At 40.5% G+C, this 21276-nt stretch overlaps 2 protein-coding genes and 1 pseudogene across 2 annotated transcripts in view; all 3 read left to right on the top strand.

Annotated features, from left to right (window-relative positions):
* The first annotated feature begins 248 nt into the window (after nucleotides 1-248).
* On the top strand, nucleotides 249-9538 carry LOC123968532 (complement C1r-A subcomponent-like). Its single transcript, XM_046045365.1, is given in 11 exon segments — nucleotides 249-274; nucleotides 902-1115; nucleotides 5449-5626; nucleotides 6952-7092; nucleotides 7267-7469; nucleotides 7571-7718; nucleotides 7831-8157; nucleotides 8266-8337; nucleotides 8433-8638; nucleotides 8728-8942; nucleotides 9103-9538. Coding segments are annotated over 11 exon segments (2094 nt in total). The 3' UTR covers nucleotides 9467-9538.
* Nucleotides 9539-10169: 631 nt separating this feature from the next.
* On the top strand, nucleotides 10170-15750 carry LOC123968533 (annotated as a pseudogene).
* Nucleotides 15751-16547: 797 nt separating this feature from the next.
* The window catches only part of LOC123968063 (complement C1r subcomponent-like), an 11879-nt gene continuing 7150 nt past the window's right edge, over nucleotides 16548-21276 (top strand). The window contains exons 1-2 of the mRNA XM_046044543.1: nucleotides 16548-16573; nucleotides 16897-17110. Of these exons, the coding sequence (XP_045900499.1) occupies nucleotides 16548-16573; nucleotides 16897-17110 (240 nt within the window). The remainder of the gene's footprint in view (nucleotides 16574-16896; nucleotides 17111-21276) is intronic.

Raw genomic sequence — 21276 nt, forward strand, 5'->3', positions numbered from 1 at the left:
TGCACTGTGCTGATTCTTCTACTCTACTGCACACAAACTCTGTTTTACTCCTCATTCTTATAGTTCGGTTAGTCAGTTATTGAGTCATTGCTGCCCCTGTTCTTTTCCAATTCATACCTGCATTTATTTTTGCCAAGACAAACAAACCCTGGAGGTTAAATTCCATTGCAAAATACTACAAACTACAGCCACGTGACGTTCATGTCATTTTACCTGAAACTGTGCACAGGGACACACTTGTTGAAAACATGGGGTGGACCTTCTGTGTTATATGGTAAGCATGGTAATTTTTTTCACCTTTGTATAGCACTACTATAGCCTCAGCAGCATTGTTAAAATCTGGTCCAAGATTACTGGGGTCCAGCTGACAGACCTGAGCTCCCTTTGGAAAAAACGGGAGGTCCAGAAGACTAGACAGGTCATGAGTCATTCTGACCATGCTCTGAGTCAGGAATTCTGTTAAATGCCCTTGGGCTGGTGCTACCTCGCCCCCCATGGAAAAACTAACCGATGACCTGAGAGGCATTGTGTATTTACTTATTTATTATTTACTCAGGTATTTGATTCCTTTAATTAGTGTCCATACTTGGTCCATGCATAGTGACCTGTGAATTCGCTGCTTTGCTCTGTGCCCAAATGCTTATATGTTGTCACTGACAGCATGTCTGAATGTTTGATTGATTGTGGTTGTTTGTTTTTATTTTGTTTTTTACGACTGGTAGACTGAAACTGAAATGCCCTATGGGAGTAAAGTTGTTTGAATTGAATTGAACTGAATTGATATTTAAATAAAACTAAAGCAAAACTACATGGTTGGAAAATTAAAAAAATGTGTTCGTTTTCTGTTTGCATAAACTCAGCAGCATTTGAGTTTCAACTCTCTGTTTATTCACAATTCCAGGTTTCTGTGTTTGCCAGTGAGTGAGTGCTGGCAGCTACCTGACTCTGAGCCTGTAATGCACGGGGAGGTCCAGTCTCCTCAGTATCCCCGGCCTTACTATCCCAACTTGCTGAAGTACTGGGACCTTTTCGTTCCTGAGGGCTACCAGATCCAGCTGTCCCTGACACACCTGGATATTAAAACTTCCTCGGGCTGCTATCAAGACTCTTTGACGGTCAGAGCCATAGTGAAACTTAATATTATACAATATTCCAATAAATAAAAAACAATAAATCAGTGTTTTTGTACTCAAGACCAGAACCCAAATTTTAGTCTTAATATCTATTACTCAACTTTGACTTGAGTGCTGACCTGTACAAACTGGGGTATTGAATTGGAACCATGACTCCATCACTTTTGCCATCCAACCATCCTTTTTCAGTCTCTCTTATCCAGTGCCGGGTCATGGTGGCAGATATCCTCTCCCCAGCAATGTTTCACAATGATATATAATCTATCCTGTGTGTTCTGAGTCTATCTCGGGCTCTCTTATCAGTTGGATGTGCCCAAGAGGCATCCTGATCAGATAACCACCTCATGTGACTCCTTTCCATCTGACAGCTCTACTCCAAGCTCTCTCCGGATGGCTGAGCTCCTTACCTTATCTCTAAGAGCCACATGAATATGCATACTTATTCTTTTGCTCTCTACACAGAGCCCACGGCCATAGGTGAGAGCTGAAACATAGATTGACTGGTACATCAAAAGCTTTGCCTTCCTGGTCAGTTTCCTCTCCACCACAACTGCTACAATGTCATATTCTAATCTAATCTCATATTATTGCTGATGTTGTTTCAATCCACCTGTCAATCTCAGACTCCAATTTACCCTCAACTTGTGAGCAAGACTCCATGATCCTGGAACTCCTTCACTTGGGGCAGCAATTCACTACCTACCCGGAGGTGGAAATCTGTTTTCTGACAGAGAAACATGGTCTCAGAGACTTTGAGCTGCTGACTCTCCTCTTGACTGGTTCACACTTGACTGCAAACCACTCCATTGAGTGCTGAATAGGTCTGATTTATAGTGATGAGGTCTGATGAAGCTAACAGAACGCCCAATGAAAACGTGAGAGAACCACCAGCCAAGACAGCCCAACAATGTCCTGAGACTCATTCGCAATTTGTGCCTTGCTGCAGAGGAGCATGTGAGTTCCTTCCAGGCTCTTTCCATGGCTCAACAGTATGCCCAGTCAGGGTCAGCAGTTCTCTTCCCCTACTGAACATACCCTGAGTGTCCAAGACAAACAGCAAGAGATCTGATGATACAACCACAAACCCGATCATCAACTTTTAGCCTAAGGTGTCTGGTGAGTGTTCCTGCTCGAACATGGTGTTTGTTATGGCTAATCAGCACAGCACAGTAGTCCAAAAAGAGAGCACAACTTTGGTTTATATTGGGCAGACCATCCTCCTATCATCCCCTCCCGGTTTCTCCATCATTGCCCATGTGAACGTTGAAGTCCTGCAGCAGAACTATAGAGGCCCTATTGGTATCCTTTCCAGGACTCCACTTAGATACTCTAAGGGCCAGATTTACTAACATCCCAAATAAAAAGAGTACTAAATTGCGTGTGCATTCTAAAATATTGCACGTGCAATTGTAGTACCTGTTATGGGTGATCAACTAAGAATTGTTGTGTAGACAGCAACAGGTGCAAACACAATGGAGGTGGAAGTATTTAAATGAGGCTTCTGCGTGTTTTAATGGTTTCCGGGAGGGAAAGCAGCCAATACGTAAAAACCTTGGTTTGTTTCAGTCTGTGCGTCCTGAGCATGTGGAAATCATATGTACCTGACCATCAGACCTAAAATTGCACTACTTGGGACAGCACACCTTAAACACTGCTTTGGGAATCCCCAGCAGAAACAGATACAGTATGCTGGAATGACCCAGACACAAGGAAATGCAGGCAGATTGTGCTTCTTCCTATGAAGCCTGGATACTCCATACTAGGGCTGCACGATATTAGAAAACTGACATTGTGATGTTTTTCTTTTCTGCGATATATATTGCAATATTGAAAAGACAGAAATTTAACCAGATGAGACTATCCTTTCTAGAACTTTAATTCAGTCAACATATTTCAACAACCGAAAAAAAAGAGCAGCTATACACCAGCCCACTTTCAAAAGTAGCTTTTCTTTTTGGAACCAAATCCGCTATTTCAGTGGTTTTCTCCTGTTCCTCACTCATTTTCAAGATGTTTTCCACAACCAATGGGGGTGGGGCCTGCTTTGGTTATTTGATAGATTTGATTGTTAGACAGATAGCGAACTTTAACAATAAGACTCAGTAGGCTGAACTCCCTTCGTAGTATAGGCCACAGGCCACAGGGTTAAGTGTTTTCTATACTGAAATCCTGATTGTTTGCTTTTTGTAAAACTGCAATACAGTATAAAACATGTTACAGGCAAAAATGTGCAACATCAACATAAGTATATATGTATACTTATATGTATACATAATATGATTCACTCAAAGAACATAAGCAAATTAGCTAAATAAAACACAGGCAAGTAAATCATCATAAATTAGGCTTAACAGCCTGTGCTAACTCTGTAGCCTATATTTAGCCCAGCTAAACCCATGATAACGGTTAGCATGGTGATTAGCATTAGGAGGAGTCAGAACACTGATTAAGAACGATATTGTGATTGGCGGTTCCCTGTGCATGCACAGCCTGCTTGTCACTCACTAGCAACAAACTGTGTATCCAAGAACCCTTAAATTGGAGTAAATTATGTTACATCAGACAGACTTCTCTTGTAGATTAGTCATGAAAAATGAGAACCATGAGTTTTCCTTTTGTATCAAGCAGCAAAAAAGTTCAGGTGGTTGAGTTAATTTGACTTGCTTGGTATTGTATTGTTCTGTGATGTGATGTGACTATTGCGCATGGGCACATCATGATGCTCAAACGATATATTGCGCAGCCCTACTCCAAACTGTTATTTAGTGCATAGGCACACACAACAGGCAGAGCCTTCATCTCAGCACCTTGTAGTCGCATAGATGTGACCATATAATTCTCCGAGGAACAGAGAAGTGAAATGGCAGATCAACTAGGGGCTAAGGAGTCACTCTGACAACAGATGAGCCTCATTCATTGATCCATCAAGTACACTTAAACTTTAACTCAAGGGTTTTACTGCTACAACCTTACTAGTTCCGGTATGACCAATGACTTATTGTGGATAGTGTTAGCAAATCTGACCACATCCCTGGCCGTTAGGCTACTAATATCTTGTACCAACCAGCTAGATGATGTCATTACTGATATTTTTAACATCTCACTGTCACTGGAGAGTGTTCTTACCTGCTTCAAAACAGCCACCATTGTTATTGTGCCTGAGAAGTCTGCAGTGTCTTGTCTAAATGACTAATGTCCTGTGGCAAGTTCTTTCAGAAACTGGATTCCTAACATATCAAAAACAACATCCCAGGTAGTTTGGACCCTCACCAGTTTGCATTCTGAACCATCAGATCCACAAAGGATCTCCACTTTCCTTCTGCTTCACAGGTGAAGAGGATCTCCACTGCCCTCTAATCAAGTGTTCACTCACCTTGAAACACAGACATCAGAATGCTGTTTACTGATTTCAGCTCAGCATTCCACACAGTGTCCTCCATTAATTAAGATGATTTTCTGAATTTTAGCACCCTTGGCTTGTGTACCACACTCACCTGCAACTGGATATTGGACATCCTCAGACGGCAGACAGTTTCAATTGTCATTCACATCTTCTCCGCTCTAGTGCTCAACACCAGAGCTCCTCAGGACTATGTACTCAGCCACCTCCATGACTGCAACCCCTGATATGGAGAGTACTCTGTTGTGAATTTAGTGGACGACACCACAGTCATCGGCTGGATATCAAACAATGATGATTATTTATGTTGGCAGTAAATCAACAATCTTGCAGATTTGTGCACAGAGACCAACTCACTGCTCAGTGTCAACTAAACCAAGGAGCTCATCATTTATTTTAGAAAGAAGACAGAGAAGACACATACCCCTGTCTCCATCAGTGGAGTTCAGGTGGACCAGTTGAACAGTTTCAGGTATAGAAGCAATCCAGCTTCTTTCCCCAGGCTGTGAGACATTTAAAATCACCCCCCTTACTCCCTCAAAATTAATATTTTTTTTTTATGTCTTGCTCTGTGTTGTTTGTGTGTGTGTAGCATAACGGGATTACAAATGTTAATTTGGTTATACAGTACAATCGTGTGTTGTAAAATGACCATTAAATGAACCCTTGAACCCATGAGTAAATATTGTTCCTTCGCTTACTTTATGACTTCTGCACTCTTGTTCTACTTTTGACAACTTTATTTGTTAAGCATTTTAGCGAACTGTGTTTGTCAGAAAGTGCCTTGTCATGATCTATGGTCTTACACTGCCTTTGTCTCCTGCCAGGCCGTTATTGTAAATAAGAAACTGTTCTTAATTAACTTGCCTGGTAAAATAAAGGTATAATAAAATTTTTGCCCTTTGTACTGTGCAGGTTCTCTATGATCAAAAGGTCTTGTGGAAGTTTTGTGGCCAGGAAATTTCACGTGATCACAGAGGCCAAGAGCAGATCCTTTCTCAAGGCAACAGACTGACTCTCATATTCCAAACAAGTAACTCCACTCCAGAGTTCCAACAGCACATCGGCTTCTCTGCTACCTACAAGGCAATAGGTAGAGTTTTCCACTTCCCTCGCACACTGGTTTCTACAATTACACTGAACAAAATTATAAACGCAACACTTTTGGTTTTGCCTCCATTCATCATGAGCTGAACTCAAAGATCTAAGACTTTCTCTATGTACACAAAAGGCCTATTTCTCTCAAATATTGTTCACAAATCTGCAAAAATCTGTTAGTGAGCACTTCTCCTATGCTGAGATAATCCATCCACCTCACAGATGCAGCATATCAAGATGCTGATCAGACAGCATGGGTATTGCACAGGTGTGCCTTAGGCTGGCCACAATAAAAGGCCACTCAAAAATGTGCAGTTCCATCACACAGCACAATGCCACAGATGTCGCAAGTTTTGAGGGAGCGTACAATTCGCATACTGACTGCAGGAATATCCACCAGAGCTGTTGTCGTGAATTGAAGTTCAATTCTCTACCAAAAGCCGTCTCCAAAGGCGTTTCAGAGAATTTGGCAGTACATCCAACCAGCCTTACAACCACAGACCACATGTAATCAAACCAGCCCAGGACCTCCACATCCAGCATCTTCACCTCCAAGTTCGTCTGAGACCAGCCACCCGGACAGCTGCTGCAACAATGGGTTTGCATAACCAAAGAATTTCTGCACAAACTGTGACCGTCTCAAGGAAGCTCATCTGCATGCTCATTGTCCTCATCGGGGTCTCGACCTGACTGCATATTCACACAGCCATTGAAGAGGAGTGGACCAACATTTCACAGACCACAATCAACAACCTGATCAACTCTATATGAAGGAGATGTGTTGCACTGTGTGAGGGAAAATGGTGATCACACCAGATATTGACTAGTTTCCAGGCCCTCCCAATACAGTGAAACTGCACATTTTAGAATGGCCTTTTATTGAGGCCAGCCTAAGGCACACCTGTACAATACCCATGCTGTCTGATCAGCATCTTGATATGCTACACCTGTGAGGTGGATGGATTATCTCGGTAAAGGAGAAGTACTCACTAACACAGATTTTGACAGATTTGTGAACATTTGAGAGAAATAGGCCTTTTGCTTACATAGAGAAAGTTCTTTCAGTTCAGATCATGATGAATGGGGGCAAAAACAAAAGTGTTAGGTTTATAATTTTGTTCAGTATAGTTATTTCTCCCAACCTTCAAGAAAAATTCCATCTTAAAAAATAATTAACACAGTGCTTTTCCAGGTATTTTGGTCAGTGTGATTAATATCAACAAACGTATAAAACTAAGCTAATGAACAATATAAACATACTTTTTATGTTTATACTACCTTTAGGGTAGGTTCTGCCTTTACTGACCTTCTCATTATCAGACATAGATGAGTGTTCAAAACCAGACTCTGGAGATGGCTCAGGTCCAATCTGCTCTCAGATCTGCATCAACACCCCTGGCTCTTACCGCTGCTCCTGCCACCGTGGTTATAATCTTCATTTAGACCAGCGCACGTGTTTGTGTGAGTAATATATACAGTTATTGCATGCTTCTTTGTATGTACTTCAATGTGTATTATTCTCAGTAGTTAAAGCACGGCCAATGAGTCAGTGCAAAAAAATCCACATTTTGAGTTGATCTACTGAAATTCTTTTTCTTGCTACATATATAACATTTGATTTTGCCCCTTGTCAAGTATCCTGTGGTGGTTTTTTTGACAAGCATGAGGGACATCTGTCCAGTCCAAGGTACCCTCACCCCTCACCTCCTTTTCTGTCCTGCAAGTACATCATCTCTGTGGAGCCCAGATTCACTGTCACTCTCAACTTCACTGACAACTTCCACATAGAGAGCATGGACACTCAGCAGGGTCCCAAGTGTCTACATCACTGGCTGCAGGTATTGGCAAAGGGCTTCTTTACAACCAATGACAATAAAAAGAGGGCAACTCTAATATGCCTCAGTGTATATACATTTCTTTTTTACTACTCCTGTTGAAGATGACCATCCCAGACAGAGAGCCCATGAAGCTGTGTGGTGGAAAGAGTCCAGGTCTGATAGCTACAAATTTCAGTACTGTCAGACTGGACTACCACACTGATAATGAAGGCCTGAGTCACGGCTGGAGCCTGGACTACAGCGCAGATGGTGAGGGACGAAGGAAGAAAAACATGGTGTTTCATTTAGTTGATTGAAAAATTGGTAAACAGTCACATCTACAGTTGTAGATATGAGATTAATGTGTGGTTATCACATCCAGAGATCAAATATCCATTTCCGGGGAACATGGCTAAAGGCAGAGTGACTCTTGTCTTAGTGAATATTTCTAAATATTCACTAAAGATTTAACTAAATCCTGACCTGTGACTGAGAATACAAGCTGATGACAGTTTGATGTTTTCTTTCTTTTACTGGCAAAATATTAATATGTCCTTGTTTTGTTCTTCTGCAGAAGTTGACTGTGGAGAACCCGAACCTTTGCTGAATGGAGGAGTGACCTTCCTGTCTGGCTTTCAGAATCAGTATGGTTCTGTTGTTCAGTATCACTGCAATGAACCTTTTTACTCTCTACCTGGGGGCGTTAATGGTGAGGTATTTATGTATATTATTCAAAAAATATAATTATTATAAATGACAAATGTTGATATAGATTAACTAAAATAAATGCCATACTCTTGTTTCCTCTGGTCTCCAGTTAGTTTCACCTGTGAAGCAGAAGGAAAGTGGAGATCCAACCACACCGATGTCACTCCAACATGTATACCTGGTATTGATCTGCTGCCAAAATAAAACCATGTGGTGCTTAATCTATGCTCCTAAATTAATGCATATTTGAACTTAATTTATGTCTGTCTCATTTAGTCTGTGGCAAGCCTACAAAACTCATCACTGCTTATCAGAGGATCATTGGAGGCAGGCAAGCTTCAGACAATACCATCCCCTGGCAAGTGTTACTGAATATAGACGGAAGAAGGGGAGGAGGCATGGTGATTGCAGACCGCTGGATTATGACTGCAGCTCATGACCTAACACATAATGGAAAACCAGTATTAAAAGAGGCTATACGGGTGAGTGGGATACTATGTGTTATCTCCATGTTCATTGCCTCCATGTTTTTGAACTGACATTTATTTTCTTGTATGCTGTTGATTTGCAGATTTACATGGGGGTTATTGATGTTAAAACTCAGAGACTCTCTCCTGTGTATGCTGCCTCTGTCCATATGCACCCTGAATACAACAACCCCAATGACTTAGACTACGACAATGACATTGCCTTGATCAAACTGCAAGACTCGATCACATTCAACTCATCCATAATGCCAATATGTTTGCCAGCAGAGGGTGCCACATACGTCACTGGCATGATGGGGTAAAAGAGTTTTGATTTCATAATGCTGCATAATCCATTTGAAATTCTTTAAAATCAATTGTCAGTTGTCTTTTTTGCCAACATGTTAATCATGTCCAGCCTCTAGACAGAAGAAGAACATTGCTGCCTGTTCTAGATTTTTGTTTTTTGTTTTTTTCAGACTGGTGTCAGGCTTTGGCATTATGGAAATTTACCCCCCACGGTTAACAAATAAGCTGAAGTACGTGCAACTCCCTGTTGTGGAGCAGGAGACATGCAGTAATTCATTCACTTTGTTGAAGAAGACAAGGCAAAATATACCAAGTCTGACAAATAACATGTTTTGTGCTGGAGTCCCTGAAAGTGGGAAGGACTCCTGCTTAGGTGATAATGGAGGTGCCTTTGCCCTGAGTGACAAGGGACAGTTCTGGGCTGCTGGGATTGTCAGCTGGGGGATTGCATGTGGACAGCAGGGAACATATGGAGTCTACACCAGAGTTGCCAACTACCTGGACTGGATCAACAAGACTATGCAGGAGAACTGAAATTTACATTTTCAGTTACAAAGTGATCTGAAGACGTTGATGAAATACTAGTCAAAACAAACACATCTACAATAAAATGAGGAAAAAGAGGACTAATTTTGCTGGAATTATACTCTGCCTTCAGTTTTAATACATATTGTGTCACAAAAAGCAATGAATTAAGATAATCTTCCAGTTAACAATAAAATTATTATCGAGTTGTAATTTCTATTTGTCATAATAAGTAGCAATTCCAAAGTTCCTGAAATGATTGAATCAATGTCAAAATGAGTGTGAAGTCATCACTGTGTAGTTAAATGTCCCAAAAGCATTATTTTAAGTGACATAATCTAGTGTTACATGTCCCTTTTCATACAAGTAGCTCAGATTAATCCCAGCTCTATAATTGATAACATAATTCAATGCTCTGTCACATTGGAATCTATTACTATCTATGAGTTGCACTTTTAATCTGTGGAGCCAGTAAGTTCTTATAAAATTCTTGTAAGATTCAACTCCGCAAGTGAGAGTTTATAAGCCATTATTGGACCCGGTCTTCTCAAATTTATGCCTGCATTTACTTTTGCCAAGACAAATAAACCCTGGAGGTTAAATTCCATTACAAAATACTATAAACTACAGCCTGCGTGACATTAATGGTCCATTGGTGCATGAGACATTTTTCCTAAAACTGCTGTCATACATATATAAAGTTATTGCAAACATGGGATGGACCTACTGTGTAATATGGTAAGCTTGGTCAACTTCTTTTACCTTTATGTTGCATGTTTTAATGAATCTATCTTAAACAAATGCATTATATACATATTATTAGTGTGGAACTACACCAGAGCACTGTTTATGAGCAGTTTTTTAAGGTTGACTATAAGTAACCCATTTTTCAAAATACCATGTACAAAACTATAGTAATATTATGTGGTTGCAAATGTTTAAAATGATTGTGTAACTTTGTTCTTTTTCTGTTTGCATCAACTTCGGACCAGCAGCTTAGTTCCAACTCTCTGTTTATGTACAATTCCAGGTTTCTGTTTTTGTCAGTGAGTGAGTGCTGGCAGCTGCCCAACTCTGAGCCTGTAATACATGGGGAGGTCCAGTCTCCTCAGTATCCACGGCCTTACCTTCCCAACCTCCTGAAGCAATGGGACCTCTGGGTTCCTGAGGGCTACCAGATCCAGCTGTCCCTGACACACCTGGATATTAAAGCTACTTTGGGCTGCTATCAAGACTCACTGACGGTCAGAGCCATACTATAACCTAATATTATATTATATTCTAAACAACAGATCAGTGTATTTGAACTCCAGAACGTAAATTTCAGTCTTAATATTTATTACTTAACTTTGACTTGAGTACTGAAGACCTGTACATACTGGGGTGTTTAATTGAAACCAGGGACTCCATCACTTTTTTCATCCATCCATCCATCCATCCATCCATCCATCCATTTTCTGCTGCCTATCCAGGGTCAGCTCATTGTGACAGAAGGCTGTGAAATGGAATCCAGACATCCCTCTCCCCAGCATTATTTTCCTCTTGGGGAATCCAGAGGTGTTTTGAAGCCAGATGAGATATATAAGGAGCAGCACTCTACTCTAAGCTCCCTCGCGATGTAGATGGTTACCATATCTCTAAGGGTGAGCCCAGCAATGCTGCAGAGGAAACTAATTTCAGCCGTGTGTATGCGCAAAATTATAACCATGGGTGAGGGATGGAATGTAGATCAAGTGATAAATTGAAAGCCTTGCTTTCTGGCTAAGCCCCCTGTTCACCACAACCGTCTATTAGAGTGACTTTCACACCTGTTATCCCATACTCCTGCAGTACATCCCGACAGGACTCCCAGGGGGAAACAGTCATAAGCCTTCTCCAAGTCCACGCAACACATGTACACTGGATGGCCAAACTCCCAGGCCTATTGTCCCTTCTGATGTGAGGTTCGACAACCAGTCGGAAACCTCCTTTCCAGCACAAGGGCACATGCTTTCCCTGGGAGGATTAGCAGTGTCATACCCTGAAAATGGGAGCACACCCTCCAGTCTGCCAACTCACAAGTCACTGTCCTTGACCTCCACGTGACACTGAAGAGGCATGTCAGCCAAAACAGCCCAACAATGCCTTCAGCATCTCAGGGTGAATCTCATTCACAAATGGCACCTTATAAATAATGTCACACACCTTGCCAGAGTGTGAAACAGTTTACCTGACCTTTGACGGAACTGCGTTTGTCAGGGAGTGCCTGAGCATGATCTATGGTCTCATAATGTCTTTCTTTGATCTTTGCACTTTTCAGGTTCTCTATGATCAAAAGGTCTTGGGGAAGTTCTGTGGCCAAGAAAATTCAACTGATCACCCAGGCCAAGAGTCAGTCCTTTCTCAAGGCAACAGAATGACTCTCATATTCCAAACAGGTGACTCCACCCCAGAGGACCAACAGCACATTGGCTTTTCTGCTGCCTACAAGGCAATAGGTAAGAGTTTTTCTTGCCACTGCCCTCGTCCCTACAATGCATTATGCCCATGAAACTTCAAGGAAATTTCCAACAGTAATTTCCAGCAGTTCAAGTTATTTTATACAGAATTACAGCAAAGCAATGAAAGACCAATGGCTCCCTCCAGCATTACATAATCAAATGTACTCGTATTGAAGTGAATTCCTCACTAATGTTGTCATTGTGTCCTGGCATTTGTTGAGTCATTATTGGTGGACCAGCTCCAAGATTTGTGTCTGTAGGTACTCTGCAATGCATACTGTGTCACAAAAAACTAAACTAAAAAAAACTTCCCGTCGACAACAAAATGATTAAGTTGTAACTTATTTCTACTCCTAATTAGTAGCATTTCCAATTGCTTTAAAAGTATTGAATGAATGTCATACTTGTTGTAAAGTCATTGCATTTCATTTAAATGTCCCAATAGTATTTATTTTAAATAAAGTCACATAATACAGACTTTCATGTGCCTTTTTAATGCAAATACCTCAGATTAGTCATATCTTCTCTCTGGTAAATGGATTATTATTATTTCTATAGATGACGCATTCAAATTCACAAATTAGAATTAAACCAAACAACAATATAAATATACAATTAGGCCTACCTAAGTTCAGGAACAATTGCTTTGCAATAATCCAGTAACACTGTCTCTAATCAGCCACCTGTTTACTGGTTATCACTTATTATTTATTCACCATTCTCTATTTCAGTGCTGTTCATACTGTCATATTGTCATATTGCATATACATCCTTTGCACTATGCTGCATCACACTGTGTACATGTGTACATGTATGCATGTATGTGTATGTGTACCTGTATATCACATCCACGTCCGACATGTACATGATAATAATATTTTCCTCCTGCATCCTTTGCACTCTCCTCACTGCACTATTTGTCAATGTGTCTATATTGTTTTTTTACAGTGTGTCTATTTGTGTTGTCTACACTGAAGCCTCTGTCTTATTTATTTTATTATTGTGTTATTGTATTATTGCATGAGTAAGCACATCTTGCAATGTACAATCCCGAGTCAAATGTACACATCATGTACACATACCTGGCAATAAGCTGATACTGAACTTCTGATCTTTGGATCTAAATTAAACTTCAGGGTAGGTTCTGCCTTTACTGACCTTCTCATTATCAGACATAGATGAGTGTTCAAAACCAGACTCTGAAGATGGCTCAGGTCCACTTTGCTCTCAGATCTGCATCAACACCCCTGGCTCTTACCGCTGCTCCTGCCACTATGATTACAAACTTCATTTAGATCAGCGCACATGTTTGTGTGAGTACAGTATACAGTAAATGCCTTCTTTTTTGTATGTACCTTATTGTGTGTTATTCTCAGTAGTTAAAGCATGGCATTAATGCTGCTGAGTCAGTCTTAAAACAAGTCATTAATTTTGAAGTGAACTGCTGAATCTCTTTTTTTTTTTTGCCCCTTGTCAAGTATCCTGTGGAGGTTGTATATTTGACAAACATGAGGGACATCTGTCCAGTCCAGGGTACCCTCGTCCCTCACCTCCTTTTCTGTCCTGCAAGTACATCATCTCTGTGGAGCCCAGATTCACTGTCACTCTCAACTTCACTGACAACTTCCACATAGAGAGCATGGACACTCAGCAGGGTCCCAAGTGTCTACATCACTGGCTGCAGGTATTGGCAAAGGGCTTCTTTACAACCAATGACAATAAAAAGAGGGCAATCCTGATATGTTTCAGTGTATATAAATTAACTTTCCTCTACCACTCTCATAGGTGACAATTCCAGATAGGGAGCCCATGAAGCTGTGTGGTGGAAAGAGTCCAGGTCTGATAGCTACAAATTCCAGTACTGTCAGACTTGACTACCACACTGATAATGAAGGCCTGAGTCACGGTTGGAGCCTGGACTACAGCACAGATGGTGAGGGACGAAGGAAGAGAGACACAGTGTTTTGTTTGGTTGATTGTTTTGGACAGCAACAGTTTTATAATGGAAAATATATGATTAATTTTTGGTTATCACGTCGTTTCCAGTTGTCAAATATCCATTGAAGAAATGTGGCTAAAGACAGAGTGACTCCCGTCATAACTGAATATTTCTACAGAGACAACATCTATGTGACCTGTGACCGAGGATACAAGGTGATGATTGTTTTGATATTTTCTTTCTTTCACAGAAAATGTTAACATGCTCTGGTTTTGTTCTTCTGCAGTAATTGATTGTGGAGAACCCGAACCTTTGCTGAATGGAGGAGTGACCTTCCTGTCTGGCTTTCAGAATCAGTATGGTTCTGTTGTTCAGTATCACTGCAATGAACCTTTTTACTCTCTCCCTGGGGGCGTAAATGGTGAGATATTTAGATATACTGTTCAAAAAGTATCATTAATAAAAATGTAAATTTCCGATATAGCTTATTTAAAAATATATGCAATTCTTCCTGTTCCCTCTGGTCTCCAGTTAGTTTCACCTGTGAAGCAGACAGAAAGTGGAGATCTAACCACATCGATGTCACACTGACATGTATACCTGGTATTGTATAACCTTATGCTGTTTAATGATAAATAAACTACCTTGTACCTTGTCCCTTGAACTTGTATTGAAAATCTGTGATAACTAATCTAGGATGCTTTAGTTAAAACATGAACATGAGATTTCTGTGTCTTTGTAAACCTAATTTCTGTCTGTCTCATCCAGTCTGTGGACAGCCTACAAAACTCCTCTCTGCCTATCAGAGGATCATTGGAGGCAGCAACGCTCCAGACAAAACCATCCCCTGGCAAGTGTTACTGAGTGTAGATGGACAAAGAGCAGGAGGCATGGTGATTGCAGACCGCTGGATTATGACTGCAGCTCATAACCTAAAGGATAAAGAACAAGAAGTATCAAATGAGGCTGTGCGGGTAGGTGTATATAGGTGTTATCTCCATGCAAATTGCCACAATTTTGTTTCATGCACATTGATTTTCTCCTATTCTGTTGATTTGCAGATTTACATGGGACTTACTGAAATTAAAACCGAGAGTCTCTCTCCTGTGTTTGCCGCCTCTGTCCACGTTCACCCTGACTACAAAAACCTCGATGATGACTTAGACTACAACAATGACATCGCCTTGATCAAGCTACAAGACCCAATCATATTTAACTCATCTATTATGCCTATATGTTTGCCAGCAGAGGATGCTACATACATCACTGGGAGGATGGGGTAAAGAAACAACTTCTTGGTTTAATTTCATAATGCTACATAATCCATTTAATAAATTATTTAAATTCTCTGCTTTTAGTTTTGTGACCTCAATAACTTTAGCCAGGATTCAGATCTTCTTTTTGCCTTTTTCTCTTATTGTGCCAACATGTGAATCTTCTGGAGACTCTGATTTGCTTTGTTCAATTGAATTCACCATAGCTGTCTCTTCTAAATTTTTTTCAGACTGATGTCAGGCTTTGGCGTTACAGAAACAGAACACAAAATACAGATTTTAACAAATAAACTGAAGTACGTGCACCTTCCTGTTGTGGAGCAGGAGACATGCAGAAATTCATTCACTTTGTTGAAGAGGACCAGTGACAATATACCAAGTCTGACAAATAAAATGTTTTGTGCTGGAGTCCCTGAAGGTGGGAAGGACTCCTGCCAAGGTGATGCTGGAAGCCCCTTTGCCCTGAGTGACAACGGACAATTCTGGGCTGCTGGGATTTCCAGCTGGGGCATTGACTGCGGTCAACAGGGAACATATGGAGTCTACACCAGAGTTGCCAACTACCTGGACTGGATCAACAAGACTATGCAGGAGAATTGAAATGTAAATTTTCAGTTACAAAGTGATTTGAAGATATTGACAAAACAAAAGTAAACTAACACATCTACAAAAAGAGAACAAATTTTGCTCTAAATATAATCTGCCTTTAGTTTTAATAAATACTTTGTCACAAAAAGCTATGAATTAAGATAATCTTCTAGTTAACAATAGAATTATTATCAAGTTGTAATTTCAGCTTTTCATGACAAGAACCATTTACTTACAATAAATAAATTTACTTACTGTAAAGTCATTGCATTTTTAAATAAAATGACTTACATGTGTCTTTTCATGCAGGTATCTCAGATTATTCATAGATCGTCTCACTGGTAAAGTTTATTACTGGATTAGTGCCTTTTTCAACTCCCTCTCACAGATTTGGTGTTTGTCAGTCACTGTAATACCTTGCACTATTTGATATTGTTGTTAATTACTCAGTGTTTCTACAGTACTAGTTTGTACTAGTTACTTCATCTCTCTTCATGAACTCTCCAAAATGGTAGGCTCTCCTTCCATTAACGTTTTTTGCATTCTTACTGTACTCTGCAGTATGCTCATAATGTGAAACTTACTGTACACAAACTTCTCATTTTTCTAGTCCGCTTAGTCAGTTGTGGAGCCATTATTGGCCCTGTTCTTCTCCCATTCATACCTGCATTTAATTTTGCCAAAACAAACAATCCCTGGAGGTTAAATTCCATTGCAAATTCTACAAACCACAGCCTGGGTGACATTATGGTCCATTTGTGCACGAGACATTAACCTAAAACAGCAGTCACACAGAATTTATTGCAAACATGGGATGGACCTACTGTGTAATATGGTAAGCTTGGTCAAATCTTTTTACCTGCATTTTACATGTTTTAGTTTAGATTTTTTCTTTTTCATGCATTTCTCTTTGTTTTAAATTTAAGTATATACACCATATAAGTGGAAGTACATTACATCCCTGTCCTTGAGCAGTTTTTTAAGGTTGACTATAATGCATTTCTCAAAACACCATACACAAAACTAAAGTTGTGAATGTGAACTAAATGTGGTTCCAAATGTTAAAATTGATTGTATTACTTTGTTTGTTCTTTTTCTGTTTGCATCAACTTTGGACCAGCAGCTTTGTCACAACTCTCTGTTTATGTACAATTCCAGGTTTCTGTGTTTGTCAGTGAGTGAGTGCTGGCAGCTGCCCAACTCTGAGCCTGTAATACATGGGGAGGTCCAGTCTCCTCAGTATCCCCGGCCTTACCTTCCCAACCTCCTGAAGGAATGGGACATATTGGTTCCTGAGGGCTACCAGATCCAGCTGTCCCTAACAAACCTGGATATTAAAGCTACTTTGGGCTGCTATCAAGACTCACTGACGGTCAGAGTCATACTACAACCTAATATTATACAATATTCCAAACAATAGATCAGTGTTTTTGTACTCAAGTCCAGAACCTGAATTTGAAACTTAATATTTATTACTTGACTTTGAATAGTGTAATGATGACCTGCACAAATTGGGTTCATAACTTAGAACCAGGGACTCAATCACTTTTTCCATCCATCCATCCATCCATCCATCCATCCATCCATCCATTTTCTGCCACGTATCATGGACAGAGTTATTTTGCCAGCAGGCTAAGCAAGGGAATCCAGACGTTCACCTCCCCAGCAACCTTTTCCAGGTCCTCCTAGGGTATCCTAGGGTATTCCCAAGCCAGAAGAGATAAATAATAATCCCGACATGTTCTGAGTCTTCCCCAGTCTCCTACCAGTTGGACATGCCTGGAAGACGTACTTCAAGCTCCCCTGGGTGTATGAGCTGCTTACCATGGGGTGAACCAACCTATGGATGACTCATTTCAGCCACTTGGATCTGCAATGTCTATCCCTACCAACTACCCAAAAGCTCATAACCATCAGATTCAGAAAGAGCTTTGTTGCCAAATAATTTTTACACATACAAGGAATTTGCTTTGGTGACGAGGTGCCAAACATAAATATTAAGGCTGGGCACGTTTATGCATTATTATCGCGTTAATTAATTAAAGCTGACAATTATTTTATCGCACGTTAACGCAATTATTATTATTATTCACTGGTTCTGAATACACATACAATCAAACTATGGGTCACAGGAGGGGTGGGATGTTGATCATCCTGCAAATCACCCACCCAAACACGTAGTGGAGGGAGGCTTCGGGAGACTATGCTGGATGCAGCATGTGGGAGAAGTAGATAAACAAAAGCTAGACAAGCGATCAAATGCCATAGCGATGCCATAGTTATGCTGTGGCAGTGATAAATAGCTTTGGTTTTATTTGAGTATTAATATTATTATTTAAGTTGAGATTCACAAGAAATACTGTTCAATTCAATTCAATTCAATTTTATTTAAATAGCGCCAAATCACAACAACAGTTATCTCACAGCGCTTTTCATAAAAGAGCAGGTTTAGACCATACTCTATGATGCTATTTACAGAAGCCCAACAATTCCCACCAAGAGCAAGCACTAGGCGACAGAGGCAAGGAAAAACTTCCTTTTAAGAGGCAGAAACCTCGAGCAGAACCATGGCTCAGGGTGGGCGGCCATCTGCCTCGACCGGTTGGGGGTGAAGGAGAGAGAGAGAGGGGGATGGAAGGAGAGAAAGGGGAGGGAGGCAGCCTACACAATATACACACACAGAGGTACAGACAGTAAAGGTGATGTTGCTATAGACTAAATGAAAAATGGTATAGATATTTATAGTAGTGTTAATGATAAAAATCGTAATGTTAATGATTATAATAACAATAATAATAATAGGACTAGTAACAATAGTTGTTGCAGCAGAGGGTGTCGAGCAGGAACACGGGGGCAGCAGGTGACCCGCAGCCACAGATCCAGTCTCCACAGCTCCAGAGCCAGAAAACCTGAAGGAAGTGATAGGAGGAGAGAGGAGAGGGACGAGAAAGCACAAGACCACCGGAAAGGGGAGAAGTTGTGTTAGTAACATGCAATAATGGGATGAGGTTGCATACAGAGGGAGAGAAAGAAGAGGAGAGAGGAGCTCAGTGCATCATAGGAAATCCCCCAGCAGTCTAGGCCTATAGCAGCATAACTAAGGGATGGTTCAGGACTAACCTGTGCCAGCCCTAACTGTAAGCTTTATCAAAGAGGAAAGTCTTAAGCCTACTCTTAAATGTGGAGATAGTGTCTGCCTCCTGAACAGAAACTGGAACCTGGTTCCACAGGAGAGGAGCTTGATAGCTGAACGCTCTGGCTCCTAGTCTACTTTTGGAGACTCTAGGAACCACAAGTAACCCTGCATTCTGGGAGCGCAGTGCTGTGGTGGGGTAGTAAGGTACTATGAGCTCTTTAAGATAAGATGGTGCCTGACCATTAAGAGCTTTGTAGGTGAGAAGAATGGTTTTAAATTCTATTCTCAAGTTTACTGGAAGCCATTGCAGAGAAGCTAAAACAGGAGAAATATGATCTCTTTTCCTGGTTCCTGTCAGAACACGTGCTGCAGCATTCTCGATCAGCTGAAGAGTGTTAATGGACTTTTTCGAGCAACCTGATAATAAGGAATTGCAGTAATCCAGCGTAGAAGTAACAAATGCATGGACTAGTTTTTATGCATAATTTTTAGACAGGATGTTCCTGATTTTCGCAATATTACGTAGGTGAAAAAAGGCGGTCCTTGAAATTTGCTTAATGTGAGACTTAAACGACATGTCCTGATCAACGATAACTCCAGGATTCCTCACATTGGTACTGGAGGCCAGGGCGATGCCATCAAGGGAAACTATATCTTTAGATAAAGCATCACGGAAGTGCTTAGGCCCCAGAACAATAACTTCAGTTTTATCTGAGTTTAACATTAGAAAATTACAGGTCATCCAGGTTTTAATATCCTGAAGGCACATTTGAAGTTTAGCTAACTGATGAGTTTCATCTGGCTTGATCGATAGATATAACTGAGTATCATCTGCATAACAATGAAGGTTTATGGAACATTTCCTGATAATTTGGCCTAAAGGAAGCATATATAAAGTGAAGAGGATTGGTCCGAGGACAGATCCTTGAGGAACTCCATGAATAACTTTGGCATGCATGGAGGACTCATCGTTAACATGTACAAACTGAAATCGATCTGATAAATAGGACTTAAACCAGCTTAGAGTGGTTCCTTTAATGCCAATGAAATGTTCCAGTCTCTGCAATAGGATCTGATGATCAATGGTATCAAATGCAGCACTAAGATCTAATAAAACCAGTACAGAGACAAGTCCTTTGTCTCCTCCAATGAGGTCATTAGTAATTTTCACCAGTGCTGTCTCTGTGCTATGATGAGCCCTAAATCCAGACTGAAAATCCTCAAATAAACTATTGCTCTTAGAAAGTCACACAGCTGTTTAGCAACTGCTTTCTCCAGGATCTTAGAGAGAAATGGAAGGTTAGATATAGGTCTATAGTTGGCTAAAACATCCGGATCAAGTTTTCAGAAGAGGTTTAATTTCAGCTACTTTAAAGTACTGTGGTACATAGCCTGTTGATAAAGATAGATTGATCATATCTAGTATAGAAGTGCTGACTAAGGGTAAAACATCTTTAAGCAACCTAGTCGGGATGGGGTCTAAAAATTAGGTTGATGGTTTAGATGAAGAAATTATTGAAGTTAGTTGGTACAGATTGAGGGAAGCAAAACAGCCTAAACATATATCTGGTTCTACAGCTGTTTCTAAGGTTCCTGAGTTTAGAGATAAGTTGGTGCCAGTTGAGGGCAGGTCTTGGTGAATTTTGTTTCTAATAGTTAGAATTGTATCATTAAAGAAGCTCAAGAAGTCGTAACTACTGAGAGCTATGGGAATACTTGGCTCAATAGAGCTGTGACTTTCTGTCAGCCAGGCTACAGTGCTGAAAAGAAACTTGGGGTTGTTCCTATTTTCCTCTATTAATGACGAGTAGTACGCTGCTCTGGCATTACGGAGGGCCTTCCTATAAGTTTTAAGACAATCTTGCCAAATTAAACGAGAATTTTCCAGTTTGGTGGAACGCCAATTCCTCTCAAGTTTCCGCGATATTTGCTTTAATTTGCGAGTTTCAGTATTATACCATGGAGCTAACCGTCGCAGCGAGCCTGCAGCACTATCAACAAGATGATCGATTTGGGAGGGACTGAAATTAGCATAGGAGTCCTCTGTTACTTTGTGACTTGATAATGAATTTAGAGCTGATGGAATCGCATCCTTAAATTTAGCTACAGCACTATCAGACAGACATCTTGTATAGAATTTTTTGCCCAATGGCGTGTAGTTCAGCAATACAAACTCAAAAGTTATCAAACAGTGGTCGGACAAAGAGGGATTCTGTGGGAACACCACTAAATGTTCAATTTCAATACCATACACCAAAACAAGGTCGAGGGTGTGGTTAAAACAGTGAGTCGGTTCATGAACATTCTGAGAGAAGCCAATGGAATCTAACAGAGAGATAAACGCAGTACTAAAGCTGTCATTCTCAACATCCATATGAATATTAAAATCCCCTACAATAATA

The sequence above is a fragment of the Micropterus dolomieu genome, linkage group LG03, assembly GCF_021292245.1.
Source record: "Micropterus dolomieu isolate WLL.071019.BEF.003 ecotype Adirondacks linkage group LG03, ASM2129224v1, whole genome shotgun sequence".
In the NCBI taxonomy this organism is placed as follows: Eukaryota; Metazoa; Chordata; class Actinopteri; order Centrarchiformes; family Centrarchidae; genus Micropterus; species Micropterus dolomieu.